Source organism: Corvus hawaiiensis, chromosome 3 (assembly GCF_020740725.1).
Source record: "Corvus hawaiiensis isolate bCorHaw1 chromosome 3, bCorHaw1.pri.cur, whole genome shotgun sequence".
Lineage (NCBI taxonomy): Eukaryota > Metazoa > Chordata > Aves > Passeriformes > Corvidae > Corvus > Corvus hawaiiensis.
Genome location: NC_063215.1, coordinates 99,023,306 through 99,038,070, shown reverse-complemented (window position 1 = coordinate 99,038,070; position 14,765 = coordinate 99,023,306). Strand labels below are relative to the sequence as shown.

Genomic DNA, 14,765 nt, shown 5'->3' with positions numbered 1-14,765 from the left:
GTAAATTAAGAATTGCTGCCTAATAATCAGTGATTGCTTTCATTAATAAATGAAGAAAAGGTGTTTTCTGAGACTTGTTCTGTTTGCTAGGATTTGCATGTCATTAGGGATTTTTAAACTTCCAAGGCTCTACTTATATACCTAGAAATTTCAATTAATAGCATAAATTACTTGCATGTTTAAAAACGTGCACTAATACTGCAGTGTGTCCTGGCTCACAGCAGTGCCTTCTGTGCATACAGTGGAACAGAGAAGATAAACCTGTAGTGTCAGCAAAGAAAGGAGCAATTTTTTTGTTTCAAAATTGCCGTGTTCCTTCACATAGTAATTGAGAGGAACAGTTCTGCTACCTCCAGGGTAAGAGGCTTTTATAAAACAAAAATAGCAAGCAGAATGAAACAATGGTAATAATGGTAATTAGAAATTGAGTGATGTGTTGAGTGATGTTACAGAATTGCATTTTTATTCTGAATTTAAAATTAGTTTCAATGTGTTAATCTGCAAAGTAACATGATAGAGGTGACCCAAAATTGTTCCAAGTTCCCATTGTCTCCAAGTTCTCTTCCCTTTGTGTAACCTGTTTTTTTTTTAATGGAGCTCTAGTACCATGCATCCATGTTGGAAAACTTCCTAAATAAAATTAGGTTTTTCAAGGAGGCACAGCATGGGACAAACTAGATGTTTTTTATAAAATCTGCTAATGTGTCCAGCATAATACCTAAACTGCATCTTCAGGCTAATTGCAGGAACAGTACACTCCTTTTATTGGGTGTATGAGGAATTTCATACAAAAAATACAAAGGTGCTGGAATAAGAAGTACAAGAATTAACTGGAAAATATTTTGCCTTATGTACTTTTTAGCTTAGCAGATTTCTGATGTTACTTCCTAAAAAAAGCAAGTCACTGGTACTTCTTTTGTAATGTCTGGTATTACCATTGCTTTCTTGGGAAATCTTCCTGGGTGACCATGAGGTATTCTTTCACTTAGTACTATTACAATTAATACTACTTAATTAAAAGTACTGGATACTTTCTTCTAAGTTTCTATTGTGGAGATAACGTTTTGTGGGTCATAAACCAGAATGTTCCATTTGAATTGCTTGTTAATAACAGTTTTGAATGGCTTTTCATGTAGCTTTGTAGCAGTAGTAGATAGTTCACTGTTCAGATGGATTTTGCTGTATTATTCACCTTTTTAGCATAATTAAGGTAGTGGGGGGAGAGGGAGTATAGGGAATCATTTGGAATCCATGAACTGGAGGAGATTCCAGAGCACACAATGCATAGAAAGCTTGGGATTCTCCTGTTCATCTCTTGAACACTGTGGAATGGTTTTAGCTTACAAACTTACTGATTCAATTTCTTTTGAGGAAGGGAAAAGAATCCTCCAAAATACATTTGCATTTACTCTTTTCATTTCCTGTGAAAGAATGTTTACATTTTGGGATACGTGTTAGGACGTAGAGAAAGTAAGTTACACAGTAGACTCTTAACTGACTCTTTCCAGTAAAATGGAAAATCTTTTTGTCTGATGGTATATGGGAAATGAGAAATTACATCTTATCACCAAAGTTTATAAAGCATAAAAGCTTTGCTAAAGCACTTAGCTGTTTGTAGTCAAATATCCTATGCAATTAATGTTGATACTGGGGCTGTATTTAACAGAACTTTTGCTGTTTGCTGTTAATACAACACCTGTTGAATGCTGTTGAAATGCTGTTGAAAGCATTCTGTGAAAACAGAATTAAATGTATTACTGGATGAACTAGAACATTATAATTACTATAGAAGTCTTAATTGTTCAGACTTAAGAAATTTGATTTGCAATATGTGGGATAACTTAGTTCACTTTCAGTGCTGCTTCAGTATTACTTGAATGTTGGCACTGACGAAGTCTCCGAGCTAGTGAAGCAAGGTAGAATACACAAGTGAAGAGATTGTGGTTGGGAAAGACAGATATGCATAAAAGCTTTGGAATATTTGGTGACTTTTGTTTTTCAAAGAAACTTAAATTTGTGAAGTGAGTCTGTATTAAGACTGGACTTTAAAACAAACAAACAAAAAGCTACAGAGAGAGAGAGAAAATGAACTCTTCTGAGAATTACTTCTTCATCATAACTTATCATTTTTTCTTTTCCACAAAGGGTGTCCCAGTCAGGGTTGAAGTGGGACCACGAGACATGAAGAGCCAACAGTTTGTGGCTGTTAGAAGAGACACAGGGCAGAAGCTGACCTTGTCTGAACATGAGGCAGAAGAGAAACTTAAGCAGATCTTGGAGGAGATCCATGCAAACCTTTACAGCAGGTAAATTGAGAGTTACAGTAAATGACTGTGCTAATCACAGATGCACTTTACCTGTCAGAATTAATGGTTACACATTAATGGTTTTTCTGTGGAGGAAGACAAGTTAGGCTCATCTTCCTGTTTGCAACATGTAATTTTCTGCCTCTTAAACCTCTTCACATACAGCAATAGAAGTTGCCTGTTGTTTTTATGAAATGGAAGGTAAAAGGTGGTGAACTTATTTTAAAAAATACTTCAGTGAGTTCATGTGTATTATTGATAAGCAAATGCACCATAAATAGACCATAAATAGGTCCCAATGACCTAGCACTGCCCAAAGAAGGGCAGCAGAGCTGGTAAAGGGTGTAGAGCACAAGTCCTGTGAGGAGCAGCTGAGGGGGCTGGAGTTGTTTGTCATGGAAAAAAGGAGGCTCAGGGGAGACCTTAGCACTCTCTACAACTGCCTTAAAGGAGGGTGTAGTCACATGAGAATTGGGCTCTTCTCCCAAGTAGCAAGTGACAGAATAAGAGGAAATGATCTCAAGTTGAGCCAGGGGAGGTTTAGATTGGATATTGGAAAAAATTTCTTCACTGGAAGGGTGGTCAAGCATTGAAACATGCTGCCCAGCACAGTAATGGAATACCCATTCATGGAGGTGTTCAGAAAACATTCAGATGTGCTTAAGGGTGTGGTTTAGTGGTGGGCCTGGCAGTGTTGGCTTGGTGGATGGACTCAATGATCTTAGAGGTCTTTTCCAGCCTAAATAATTCCATGATCCTATGTACAGGACTTATTCATGAAAGATGCTTTTGGTGTGGAATTTTGAAAGACACAAAGCTGTCCAAGAAACTTCAGTAGCTGAAGTTCTATGTTCAAAAGTGTATTTTAAGACCCTATTGACCTTCACAGGATTGTTTTCTTGTAAGCAATCAAATACTTTCGGAACTGTTTTTTGCCCTTATTGCAAACGTCAAAGTCCCTCACAGGTCTGAGAGCAGATTGTTGCTCATAAGTCCACTGAGAAGAACAGGGAGTTGATGCAGTGCTGCAGCAGATAAGCTTTTCTATTTCCTTCTCTGGTCATCCACATTGTTTACAGGCAGAATATTTTTACCTATTGATCAGTGACAGGTACCTTGTATTGCTGCTGGGGGTTGGTTTGTATTTAAATTGTTTGGGATATATTCCATAGCTGGCTGGAGATCATTAGACGGATCCTGTTTCATTGCAGTTTGCATAACACTAAATCAATAAACACATTCAAGCAGATGGAAAGCAAAACACAGGAGAAAAGTAGCACTATTTTGAGGAGAAAAGGGATAGCAAAGAGCACTCCTCACTGATAGTTTTGCATGGAAAACACAAGCAGGTGCTCTCACAGCAGAGACCTGATCTAACATGTTCAAAAACATCTTGTGATTTAGATTTAGAAAATAATTTTAAAAGAAAAATATGCATCTATAGTATTTATTTCTGTCTGCTTCGGGTCAGTGTTTAGCTGACATGCACAACAGTGTGAATTAACACAGTGAAATGTGCAGCAATCTGAAGAGCATCCCATCATCACCAATTAATCAAAGTTTTATCTGTTTGAGAGGAGAAGTGGTAGAAAGACATATCCTGATTAGGAAGATTCTAATGAAGATATAGCTCTTTTTGTAACCTTTTGTTTTGACTGACTCTGTAAACTCAGCTCGTTTGGCCAGTGAGTTTATGTGAATAAATCTGCCCTGATTTAATTTTTTTTTCCTTCTCTTAGAGCGTCCGAGGACCTAAAAAGTCATATGGTGGTGGCCAATAATATGGAGGACTTTCAAAAAGAGCTTGATTCAGGAAAAGTAAGGAAATTTACTACTTCTATTCTTGTGCTTCACACCCTTTCTAGCCCTTATCTTAGTAATGGTTTTATCAGAATATGCTTTTAAGATAGAGTGATGTAAACATTTCATTCAGGTCACAATAACCTCACTGTCATTATTCTAATGCAAACAGTGACAAAACACTTATTAAGTCTCATATAAGGGTCCAGGTAAGAGTTTGAAGTCCAAGCTGTTTACGTCAAGGAAGTTTTACCCTTATGACCTGAGTAGAAGCCATCGGGTACATTGTCAGAAACCTCCTTGGGTTGATAGTAACAATTACCCATCGTGTGGATGAGTGAGCTCTACTGATTGAGACATCTGGGAAAAAGTATTGAAGTTCAGATGAGAGGCTAAGCCTTCAGTACAGAACTGAGCTGCTGTTTCTTTTACAAAGATCCACTGACAGAATTTTTTAAGCCTGAAATTCTGTCAGAGGTCAGGTTGGGAAATAATTTATATGTTTAGATTAGTGTGTTCAAGAGACAGGATCCCCAACATTAGTCAGTAAGGTTGTGTATTTTATAAGGAGAGATCGGGGGGTTGTGTACCAATTAGATCGACTCTGAACATTTCAAAATTCCTGATGAAAAACGTACCAGTGCCAAGAATCCATAAGTACTCTGTTAAACTTCAAAAATAGTTTTAAGTTATTCCTGGTTAGCCTTGACCTTCCATTATACTATTTTCTTGTATTTCTATTGCACTTAAATTCAATTTAGAACAATATTTAAAGGAATAATGATGAACTTCAGAGGAGAGACTCATTTAGCATGCTTGACAATCTGAAGATGTACCTGTCTTAGACATTCTCTGTCTGTATAGTGGTACTGCCTTATTTTCCTCCACATAACTAAACCACAAGTCTTTAGTCTTTACTTAACACATAATTGTGCTGTGCACGGATGTTCAGCTAGTGTTACTGCTCTCATGTGTTATGAGTTCAAGATGTGCCAGCATGTGTCTTTCACTTCTGACTTAAAAAGCACTCTGAAATGATGCTTGACTCTTTTCAAGACAATGAAATGGCTGAGGACAACATAAGCTCTTTTAAAAGTCTTAAGAGATGCAGTACATATGTGGAGAGAGTAAAATGCCTGGTCTTCAGTGTCCAACACTCACTGTTGTGTGCAGCTAGATTCTAGATATGACAAAGAGAATTCAGCTATTTTCATAACGCTGAGAACTCTAATATAATCTAAATGTAGTCAAGCTTGGAGATGTGAACAAATAATTTTAGATTCTACATTGGATACTTCCACCATTTTGGTATTTAGGTGGTACAAATTTGTTATGAGCTGCATATCTGAATTGAAAAAATATTGAAAAAATGTGTCATTTTGTGTTTGTTTCACTCTCTACCTATATTTGTTGTATTAACATAATTTTATAGCATATGTATTCTGAATTACTTGAAATTACGTTCTGTTAGCACTGGCTACTGTTTAAGAGGAAAATTTGTAAGACGCAGTGCTCCTGTTTAATTGCTGTTGCTGTTTTTCCTTTAATGGAGTTGCAGACTCTTAACTCTTTAAAAATTTGGCCTGTTTTTCATTTCACTAACAAAAGGTTAATGCAAGAACAGTGTAGAAGAGTGGTAATAGTTCCTTTTTTTAGTTCCAAGAAAGTGAAGCTGTACAGTGAAGTCTAATAAAGGTGTGTTCCAGTTAATGGCAAATTGAGAATTTTGCAGTAAGAATGTAAGTTAGGTGAAAGAAAGACACACTGGGTAAACCTTATTCACACTTTGGGTAGAATTAAAATGAATGAAGCCTCAATTTAGTAGCTGATGTTGCCCTCAGCTATCAGCATTTCACACGTGTTCAAATGTCTGTAGAGGGTGTCTTTCTAACAGTAATGCTACCTCTTGGTAGCAAACTGAATTGTCTTTGTGAAAGTCATTTAAAAAAAACATAAAAGTCAGTAAAATTGAATATAAAACTAGGGGCAAGAGATCTGCTACAATAGCTAAGAGTAGTACTGAGAGGAGTGGGTGACATTATCATTTCAGCCTTACTCTCTTGGTTTTCTTAAGTTAAGCTAAGTGAAGGAAACAGCCGAAAGCTGCACACCCACCCCCATGTCCCCAGAAAAATGTGCTGTTGGCAGTTCTGTTTTCTTAAAATATGTATGCTCAGAAAAAATGAAAATTCATAGTAATGGAATTAAAATGGGAACTTTGTTGGGAGGGCACTGTCTTGCAGTGTGTAAGGCAAGCATTTGCTCAGTAGTTTGAAAGTTTTAAACTTTTCCTGAAAAACAGAACATTTCATGAGAAAATCGTGTTTATACTTTCCAGTGTATTTGGTTAAAAAGAGTTGGTTTAAATTTAAATGCTGCTTTGGGTTTGTTTAGGATTTTCCATACTGCACTGTGGAGGGATGACTGTGCTTATCTACTTCTCTGATGAAAAAGAGCTATTAAAATTCAATTGTAACAATTGGAACTTTTCCCAGTTTGAGATCTGTATATGAGATCTGAAGGTTTAGGAATCTTCCAGAGACAAAGGTGACTTTTTCAATGTTTAACTGTTGGGTTTTTTTCTCTCCCTTCCTCTCTTCAGATTGTACAAATCCCTTTCTGTGGGGAAATTGAGTGCGAGGATTGGATCAAGAAGACCACTGCCAGGTAAAATATAACTGAACCTGAGAGTATGTACCAAGATCAAAATCAAAATGTTTTGACTATAAAACAGGAATGCAAGATGCCTCTGGGTATAACACTTATTATGTACAGAGTCTTGCTGTCCTGCATAATTTAATATATTTACTTCCCTTAGTTCTGGAACTTTCAGGATAGTTAATGCGGGTTTAAGATTTCATGTGTAATACACTTTATTGCACTTTTATTTTTTAATAGAAACATTTATTTATGAATATTTATTTAGAAATACCCTTTTATTGCAGGGATCAAGATCTTGAGCCTGGTGCCCCGTCCATGGGAGCAAAAAGCCTCTGCATACCTTTCCAGCCTCTCCGTGAACTCCAGCCTGGAGCAAGATGTGTGTGCGGCAAAAACCCTGCCAAGTTCTACACCCTCTTCGGTCGTAGTTACTAAATCACTAGTGAAAGAACCTTCTCCTTTATCTGTGAATTGAACTTTTTTTAATAAGACTGAGATAGCCCCTTAAACTTCAATCGGTTTTGTGACTTTTTAAAGAATTCAAAGACAAAGCCATAAACCACAACCCAGCACCCCAATGGTCAGTCTTAGGCTAGCAGTAATTCACAGACTTTTCTGTAAAGATCTCCAATAATAAAGATGTATTGTGAGCTGTAACATACTGTCATGGTTTTTCCTGTGTTGCTCAGTGGGGAGGAATAGGCATCCTTTGCTCATGTCTTTGTTTCTGGTTTGGCACATGTATTTGCCTGAAAGGTTGGAGAGAATGTCATAAAAATTAAGTACAGTTTAGCGTGCTGACGTCTACTTTCTACATAAAACGTCTGCTTTTAATCTGACCTGCAAGTTTTTCAACAGAGACTTGCTGCTAACCTGTAGGCAAAGTATTTACTACCTTTAGAAAACTCCCTCTGAAGCCAGCTCTTTCAAGGAATGTTTTCATAAAAGCATAAAATCATAGAATGGCTTGGAAGGGACCTTAAAGATCACCTCGTTCCAACCCCTCTGCTGTGGACAGGGATATCTTCCAGTAGATCAGGTTGCTCAGAGCCCCTTCCAGCCTGTCCTTGAGCACTTCCAGTGATGGAGAATCCACAGCTTCTCTGGGCAACCTGTGCCAGTGCTTCACCACCCTTGCAGTCAAGAATTTCTTCCTAATTATCTAATCTGAACCTGCTCTCTTTCAATTTAGAGCCATTCCCCGTTGTCCTATCATTCCCTGCCCTTGTAAGTCCCTCTCCAGCTTTCTTGTAGGCACCTTTAGGTACTGGAAGGTGCTCTAAGGTCTTCCTGAAGCCTTCTCTGCTCCAGGCTGAGCAACCCCAACTCTTAGCCTGTCTGCACAGGAGAGGTGCTCCAGACCTCTGAGCATTTTTGTGGCCTCCTCTGGATTCTCTCCAACAGGTCCATGTCTGTCTCATGCTGAGGATCCCAGAGTTGGACACAGCACTCCAGGTAGGGTCTCACAAGAGCAGAGCTAGAGGGAGAGAATCACCTCCCAGATATTCACCTGGTGTAAAGCAAGTTTGAAGGATTAAATGCCACTCTGTAGCAAGATGCAGGTGGCTGCCATTTCTTGCAGCTATTTTGAAAAGCTCTGTTCTTATTTTGCAAACTGGCCTTTATGTCTGACAGTGATACTGCAGTGAGTAATGCAAAGGCAATCTGAAGAGTGTTAAATTCAGTGCTAGAGATTTTAGCCTGTGGTTACATCTACAGCATCTTTCATAAAACGTTTTTTGCTTTTCCTACACTTACCAAGTGTTGCTCTAGCAGAGGAGGCTGGATGTTACAGAGTTGCAAAATCATTTTAAAAATAACATTACTTCCACTCTGAGCGCAAGATTGGCTTTGAGAAAAAAAGAGGTGGCCCTGGCGCAAAACAGTGTTTGGATGACACACTCTTGACTCATTACTTTTGTTCTCCTGTATGTTTGAAGGCTGTCTACATGAATGCCTTTCCCTAAAAGGAGTATAGTGAAAATTTGGCAATTAAAAAGTTGGACCGGTAAGATCCTCCCCCAACTCTTTCTGGGACAAGACTACATTGCTGCCTGTTTCCAAAAAACTGGTTTTATGTAGCAGCCATAGTCTTAAGCATGCAGGAGACTTAGAGTGCTATTGCCAGATCTTCTCTGCTTTTCAAAGGCATGCAGAATGTTTGCTTTTGCCCATATCCCTGTGGTCAGCCTTCCTAGTCAAAATTTTGAGTGTTAGAATTTGAACCTGGCCTGTCCAGTTTAGGATAATGTCCCACTTTTTCCACAGAAAAGTACAAAAATTATTAAATATTTCAGATCAGCTTGCTCAGAGTGCTTGAAAGTTGGAAATTCTCTGTAATATTTTTTGGATTATGGTTAGTCCTGAAGGGTTTGCTTCAGTTGCATCTTAAAATCATCTATTTTGCATTTGTGTAGATATTTTCTCAGGTGTAGTAATGAGCAAAGGATTTAGGGAAGGATGTGTCTGTGCATTTATCTTTGGATTCAGTTGACAAACCAGAGGAGTGGCCTTAAGGTCTCTATCCTGGTGTGCTGCCCCTAATGCTGGCTGGGATTATACTTTGAGAAAGAGGGTGAGCAATAACACCAGTGATGTTTTCACAGCCTGAAGTGGCGGGTGACTAAGAGTAGCCTGGAGAGGGATTGGCCACAGCACCTCTGTGGTGCTGGGGAAGGGGAAAAGCAGCAACCAGCAGCTTCAACGTCCTCAGGCATAAGAGGCAGGAATGTGCCAGGATTTTTTGGCAGAGCAAACCAGATTTTTAGGAATAGATGAGCACTGAGCTCCCATTGAAATGCTCTACAGTATCCACATTTTAAAAATGAGATGTGGAAGCTGTCAGTAACTCAGAACAAAGGAAAGGCAAAACTGAATGCAGCCTCTGACCTTATCAGTTTGAACAAAGAGCCAACCTTCAACCAGTTGACTGGATCAGATCCATGAGTAAACATGTTGACACACTGCTGTTAGAAATGAGTTGCTCTGAACCTACAAATGGATTTGTTTGAAGGCAGATTTCACAGAAGGCCAGCCTTTTTTTTTTGTCTTCTTTTTTTCCCCTCTTACTTTTCCTGAACTTAAGGCTTGAAGCGTCTGAAATGTTGATGCCTCACATGCAGGTCTCCCTGTGATGATCTTCCACAGAAAGGCTAATGTTTGCCTGGGACAGATAGCATCCATGTCAAGTATCCTTTTGCCAAAAGCACAATCTGAGCTATCTGTGAAGCATTATAGAAAAAACCTTTCAGACCCTGACTAGATTCTGTCTGTTAGAAAAATAGGTATATGAATTAGAATAATACTCTGCTGTTGATTAAATGATACTGCCTTATGTTTATAATAGAATTGCAAACTTCATGGTGTTTTTTAGTTCTTGTATACAGATAAATTTGGGTTAAGTTTTAAGGGGGGTGTAAGGGAACTGCCTTAACATGGTGCTAGCAGCTCCTTATTGCAAATAGAGCACAGGTGAACATTTTAGCTCTGTTGCAAAGAGAGTGCTTCATTTAGCTCTTGTTTTGGTAATCACAGCCTTGTGTGAGGCAGGACTTTTGAGAGCTCCGAAGTTTGATCTTGGTCTGTACCCACTGAAAGGAGAATAACTTGAAAAAAATTTCTCATTTTTCATGCTCTGTAGTTCAGGTAATAAAATAAGTAGTTAAACATCACTTTAATACAAAAAGGAAAAAAACACCATAGAAATAGCTGGGATAGAAGTGGTAACACAGGTGTGAGAAGATGAAGATGAGTAAGTGCCAGTTTTTAATGTTGTAATTACTTCTAGTAATCCACCCCTCCAAGGTTAATGGAGTTCTTTAAATGGCAGGAGGAGGGGAACCCTCGAGTTGAAGTTGCAGTGTGTAGGTAGGCAAATGATAAAATGTTAAAAATTATGTATGTTGGCAGGCAAGGCTTCTAACAAACTGGACTTTAAACATAAATATTTTGGCTGTTGAAACCTGTGAGCAGAAATCCATATGAAGAGTGGGGGGTGGGTGTTTGTTTTTAACCCAAAGTTAATTCACCTTGGGAAGCCTAAGGCCAGCAGGGACAATTGGTCAGCTCAGGTTATCAATATTATCTTATCTCTCCATGGCTGTACTGCACATAATTCATGTGATTTCCTTCCTTCCTATCTCATAACTAACTGTGTGCATATATGTACACAGATGGGCATTTAAAATAAAAAGCTGGATCATAAACTTTTCAAGGAAGTCACCTGGTCTTATGGCCCAACTGCCTGGTGTGCCATTAGCGGCAGTTTGTGAGTTTGTGTTAGCTATGGGGACGCTCAGAGCTCAGCAGGTACTGCAATGAGTGACAAAAACTGTTACTGCTTCAGGATCTTACTCTTTTCCAGAAATGGCACAATATACAAGCTGGGACTTGAGCAGCTTGAACTTCTGGTTGTGCTTTCCCCAACTCTGACTTTTCCATGGAAGCATATAAGAATTACTTTGAGATTTTGAGACAGTCAGGGGTTTCAAAATGGGACATAAACACTGTGCTTTGGGTTTATTGTTAAGCCTCATCTTCCATGTCTACTGGCTGTTTGTTTAGAAAACGGCCTCCAAATTTTCTCAATTTCCATGAGCAATGTTAAAATGTGTGGAAAGTACAAGAAGTTGTTGTACGGTTGTTTTAGGTTGCTAAAATGGAAGATCAGTTGTCTTTGGAGCTTGTTCTGTGGACATCTTCAGTGACTCTCACAAGCAGCTCATGTTCATCATGTTCTTAAAAATCATGTCCACCCAACATGGATTTCAAATGTCTTTTTCCACAGGTGTATAGTAGGAATTTTCAGTACTAAAATTACTGGCAAGAGAAATGGCAGGAATGGACATGCAAGGAGAGTTTTATGCAAAAGAGAGGCCTTTTCTAACCAGCTAAAGTTCTGAGCCACCTTCTTATACTCCTGTCTGGGCCTTATTCAGTTTTTTAGAGCACTGACACTGAGTAGAGTAGCAAGTGCTGGTACTCCCAGTAGTCTACCTCAGTTTATTTTTGGTTTTGCAGGAAAAAATGCCTCCTGAGGGTGGGACACCTGCAGGACTGGAGCCCTCAGGGTGTCTTCACATGACAAATCTCACTGAACTGCCCTTTAAACTGATTTATTGTTTTACTGCTTCCTATAAAAGTGGCTCCCACATGTGAGCAGCGCTGACAGGTGAAGGGCAGGATCTCAGGCAGGGGGCTGCTCCTCTCACAGCTCTGTCTCTGCAGATCCTGGGAGCAAGGGGCAGCAGGAATGGGCCGCTACTCGGGCCGCAGCAGCCGGCTCATCCTCATGTGCGTGCTCAGCCTCGCCATTTTCATCGTTGAGATCTCGGTTGCCTACGTGGGCAATTCTCTCTCCTTGGCCTCAGATGCCTTTGCTGTCCTCTCCCACTTGATCTCCATGATCATCGGGCTGTTCGGCGTCAGGTTCAGCCGCGTCAGGTGGCACAAGGCCAGCACGTTCGGCTTCAGCCGGGCAGACGTCCTGGGGGCTTTCGGCAACTCCGTTTTTGCCGCCGCGCTCATGTTCAGCATCTTCGTGGAGGCTGTCAAGAGGTTTATCAACCCTCAGAAGACTGAGAAAGCGCTGCTCGTCCTCATTATTGGGGTTTCAGGTCTCTTCTTCAATGTGTTGAACTACGTTATCTTCATGGAGTGCTGCTATTGTCATGCACCCCCCGGAGACACCGAAACAGGTAAATAACCTCATGCAGCTGCTCTGCCCCTCGGCACTTCTGCTTGGTTATAGAGACTATTTACTGCTTCTCTGAGATGGGTGAGTAAAATGTAGAGGTCTTCACTCTCTTGTTAGCAAGGGAGGTGGATTTTATGCTTGAACCTGTGCATGTTTCCAGCTATCACCGCATGTGTTTATCAGTAAGTTAATGGGCAAGCAGTTTAAGTGTTGTCTCTCCAAAATGTACAGTGATCTGCAAGAGAAATTTCCTCCCTAATCCTCTGGCTGGCCAAATATGGAACAAAATGTGCTACCACCCTCAGGGAGATCCTTGCTATGAAATACCTAATCCTGAAATACCAGTCATCCCCAATTTCCACCTCTCAATATTTTAGTAATTCTGCTGTAATTTTTATCAGAGACGCGGTTATCCTTAGAGCAGTGTTCACTGTTTGCAGGAGACAAAAGAATAGGTAAGGGTAAAAGGAGCGTCTCAGCCTTTGTTGATTTGGGAATATGTTGTGAGAATATTAGGATGCTGACTGAAAAAACCTGTGACTGCAGAGCTGAGGATTCTCTGCTGATGTTTGTTAACCCGTGCTTGGGAGAGCATGCAGAGGAGGAACAGGCATACTCTGCCGCAGAAACATTTTGCAGGAGGTTCTCTTCGGTGTGCAGTTTTGGCTTTTCAGTTTATTTTTCTTAGCATTGGATTTTAAAATTTCTACATTTGGGACGAGAGATGGGGGCTGATTTTTTTATTCCTGCAGGAACTGTCTCACTTTATTTGTTGTAAGATACATGCGACTTCTTTTTTTGTCTCTGTATGTTTTTATATACACATACAAATATATTTCTTAAAACTAGAAATATTTCAGTTGAGATAAGAGCCAGGTATTTGCAAAGTGTAACTGGATGTGCTGGGGAGGAAGCTGAGAGCCTGTCTGAAAAAGCAGGTGCTGTTATATACTGCTCTAGGTGAGGTAAGGTAAGTCTTATGTTTGACGTTCAGGCTGGACAGGGCTTTGGAACTAGAAATTAAAAATTTGTTAGTTTATGTTACAGTCTTTAATGTGTTTTCTGATGGACTTTCAAATTGGAAAATAATTCTGTTCATTATTAAAGGTATCTCCAGATTATATTGAAGCTTTAACTTTGTTGTTGTTTAACATTAAAGCCAGATGCATAACTGATTTTGGTGCCTGCTTGTTTATATGCCCACCTGTTTAAAATTTGAGCTGCTCTTGGTCTAAATTTCTGGTGATAAGTAATTATTTGGGGGATTTGATAGGCTTTTATGCTGGGAACTGTCAGCAATTCCTGATGAAGTCTTTGTTTATGATGACTTCTTGGAAGACAGCTTTGAAAATTGTGCTTCTGTGTGAAGGCAGGGAGGAGGAACACATCAGCAGTTTTAGAGGAATTAACTGAAATGAATGGTAACTGTGTAGCTAAATTATGTTCTCACTGAATTTCCAGGATCCTTCTTCTAATAACGTTCTGGGACAACACAGACACCCCTCTCCCTCCAAAAGACTCATGTCCAAATACCTGGCAACTTGACTTTGTTTCCAACTGAATTTAATTTGCATGAGCCAGGGGTGAATTTTGTACCATCCCATAAATGTAGTGTGTAAATTTGTTGGTGGTTTTGCCTCTCTGTTTCTGGTACAATTACACTTCTCTGCTTGCAGTAGTGCCTACAGGCAAGATAACGCCATTTTATGCTGTAGAGGGAATTCTCCTCTCTTCTGGACTTAATTTTGCACTTCCCACTTGAGTAAAATTTCATATTTATTTCCTCTAATTTGCTCTATATTCAATCTAAGTGGGATTTTTATTGCATTTCTTTCAAAAGAAATGCTGTTCCCCAGATAGCTGTACTCTGAAAAATATACTCGTGTGCTTTACATTTATTTTAGGGATATATTAAAAAATGTGAAAAAGGAGGGATACCATCTCTCTGCCTCTTGTCATCCTGTGTATGAGGAAAATACACTCTTCCCTGGAGCTGGAAGGCAAGGTGAATTTTGTAGTGTTTCAGCACCATTAGCAGAAATTCAAGCAGATGGACATACTTGAATGTGTGCTTCTGGTGCTGTCCAGCTCTGCACAGGCAACACCTTTGGAGACACCTGGGCAGTCTCCTGGCATCAGTGATGGTTTGCTGGAAGGTAAAGGTTTGTAGAGTAGCCCTCTACCTCTTAAGCTTTCTAAGGAAAGGGGACCAGGTAGGGAATGGATTTAAACTGCCCTCTCCTCTCTTGTTCGCACTGCTTTGAAATATCAAGGCAAAAAATGAGGAGAGTAGGTCCACGCTC

The 14,765-nt window shown here is 39.6% G+C and overlaps 2 protein-coding genes across 8 annotated transcripts in view; both read left to right on the top strand.

Annotated features, from left to right (window-relative positions):
• Nucleotides 1–7,424, top strand: part of EPRS1 (glutamyl-prolyl-tRNA synthetase 1) — a 39,180-nt gene extending 31,756 nt beyond the window's left edge. For all 7 annotated transcript variants that reach the window (XM_048296737.1, XM_048296736.1, XM_048296742.1 and 4 more), the window contains 4 exons: nt 2,146–2,306; nt 4,046–4,124; nt 6,709–6,773; nt 7,052–7,424. In XM_048296737.1, coding sequence (XP_048152694.1) covers nt 2,146–2,306; nt 4,046–4,124; nt 6,709–6,773; nt 7,052–7,202 — 456 coding nt within the window. In that variant the 3' untranslated portion in view covers nt 7,203–7,424. The remainder of the gene's footprint in view (nt 1–2,145; nt 2,307–4,045; nt 4,125–6,708; nt 6,774–7,051) is intronic.
• A 4,556-nt stretch (nt 7,425–11,980) lies between these two features.
• LOC125322728 (zinc transporter 10-like) lies at nt 11,981–12,510 on the top strand. Its single transcript, XM_048296761.1, has one exon. It carries the CDS (start codon nt 12,019–12,021, stop codon nt 12,469–12,471), a length of 453 nt encoding a protein of 150 aa, XP_048152718.1. The 5' UTR covers nt 11,981–12,018; the 3' UTR covers nt 12,472–12,510.
• Nucleotides 12,511–14,765: the final 2,255 nt, after the last annotated feature.

What these genes read in the sequence shown, in the direction of transcription:
- LOC125322728 (XM_048296761.1), top strand. Translation starts at nt 12,019, where the DNA reads ATGGGCCGCTACTCGGGCCGCAGCAGCCGGCTCATCCTCATGTGCGTG.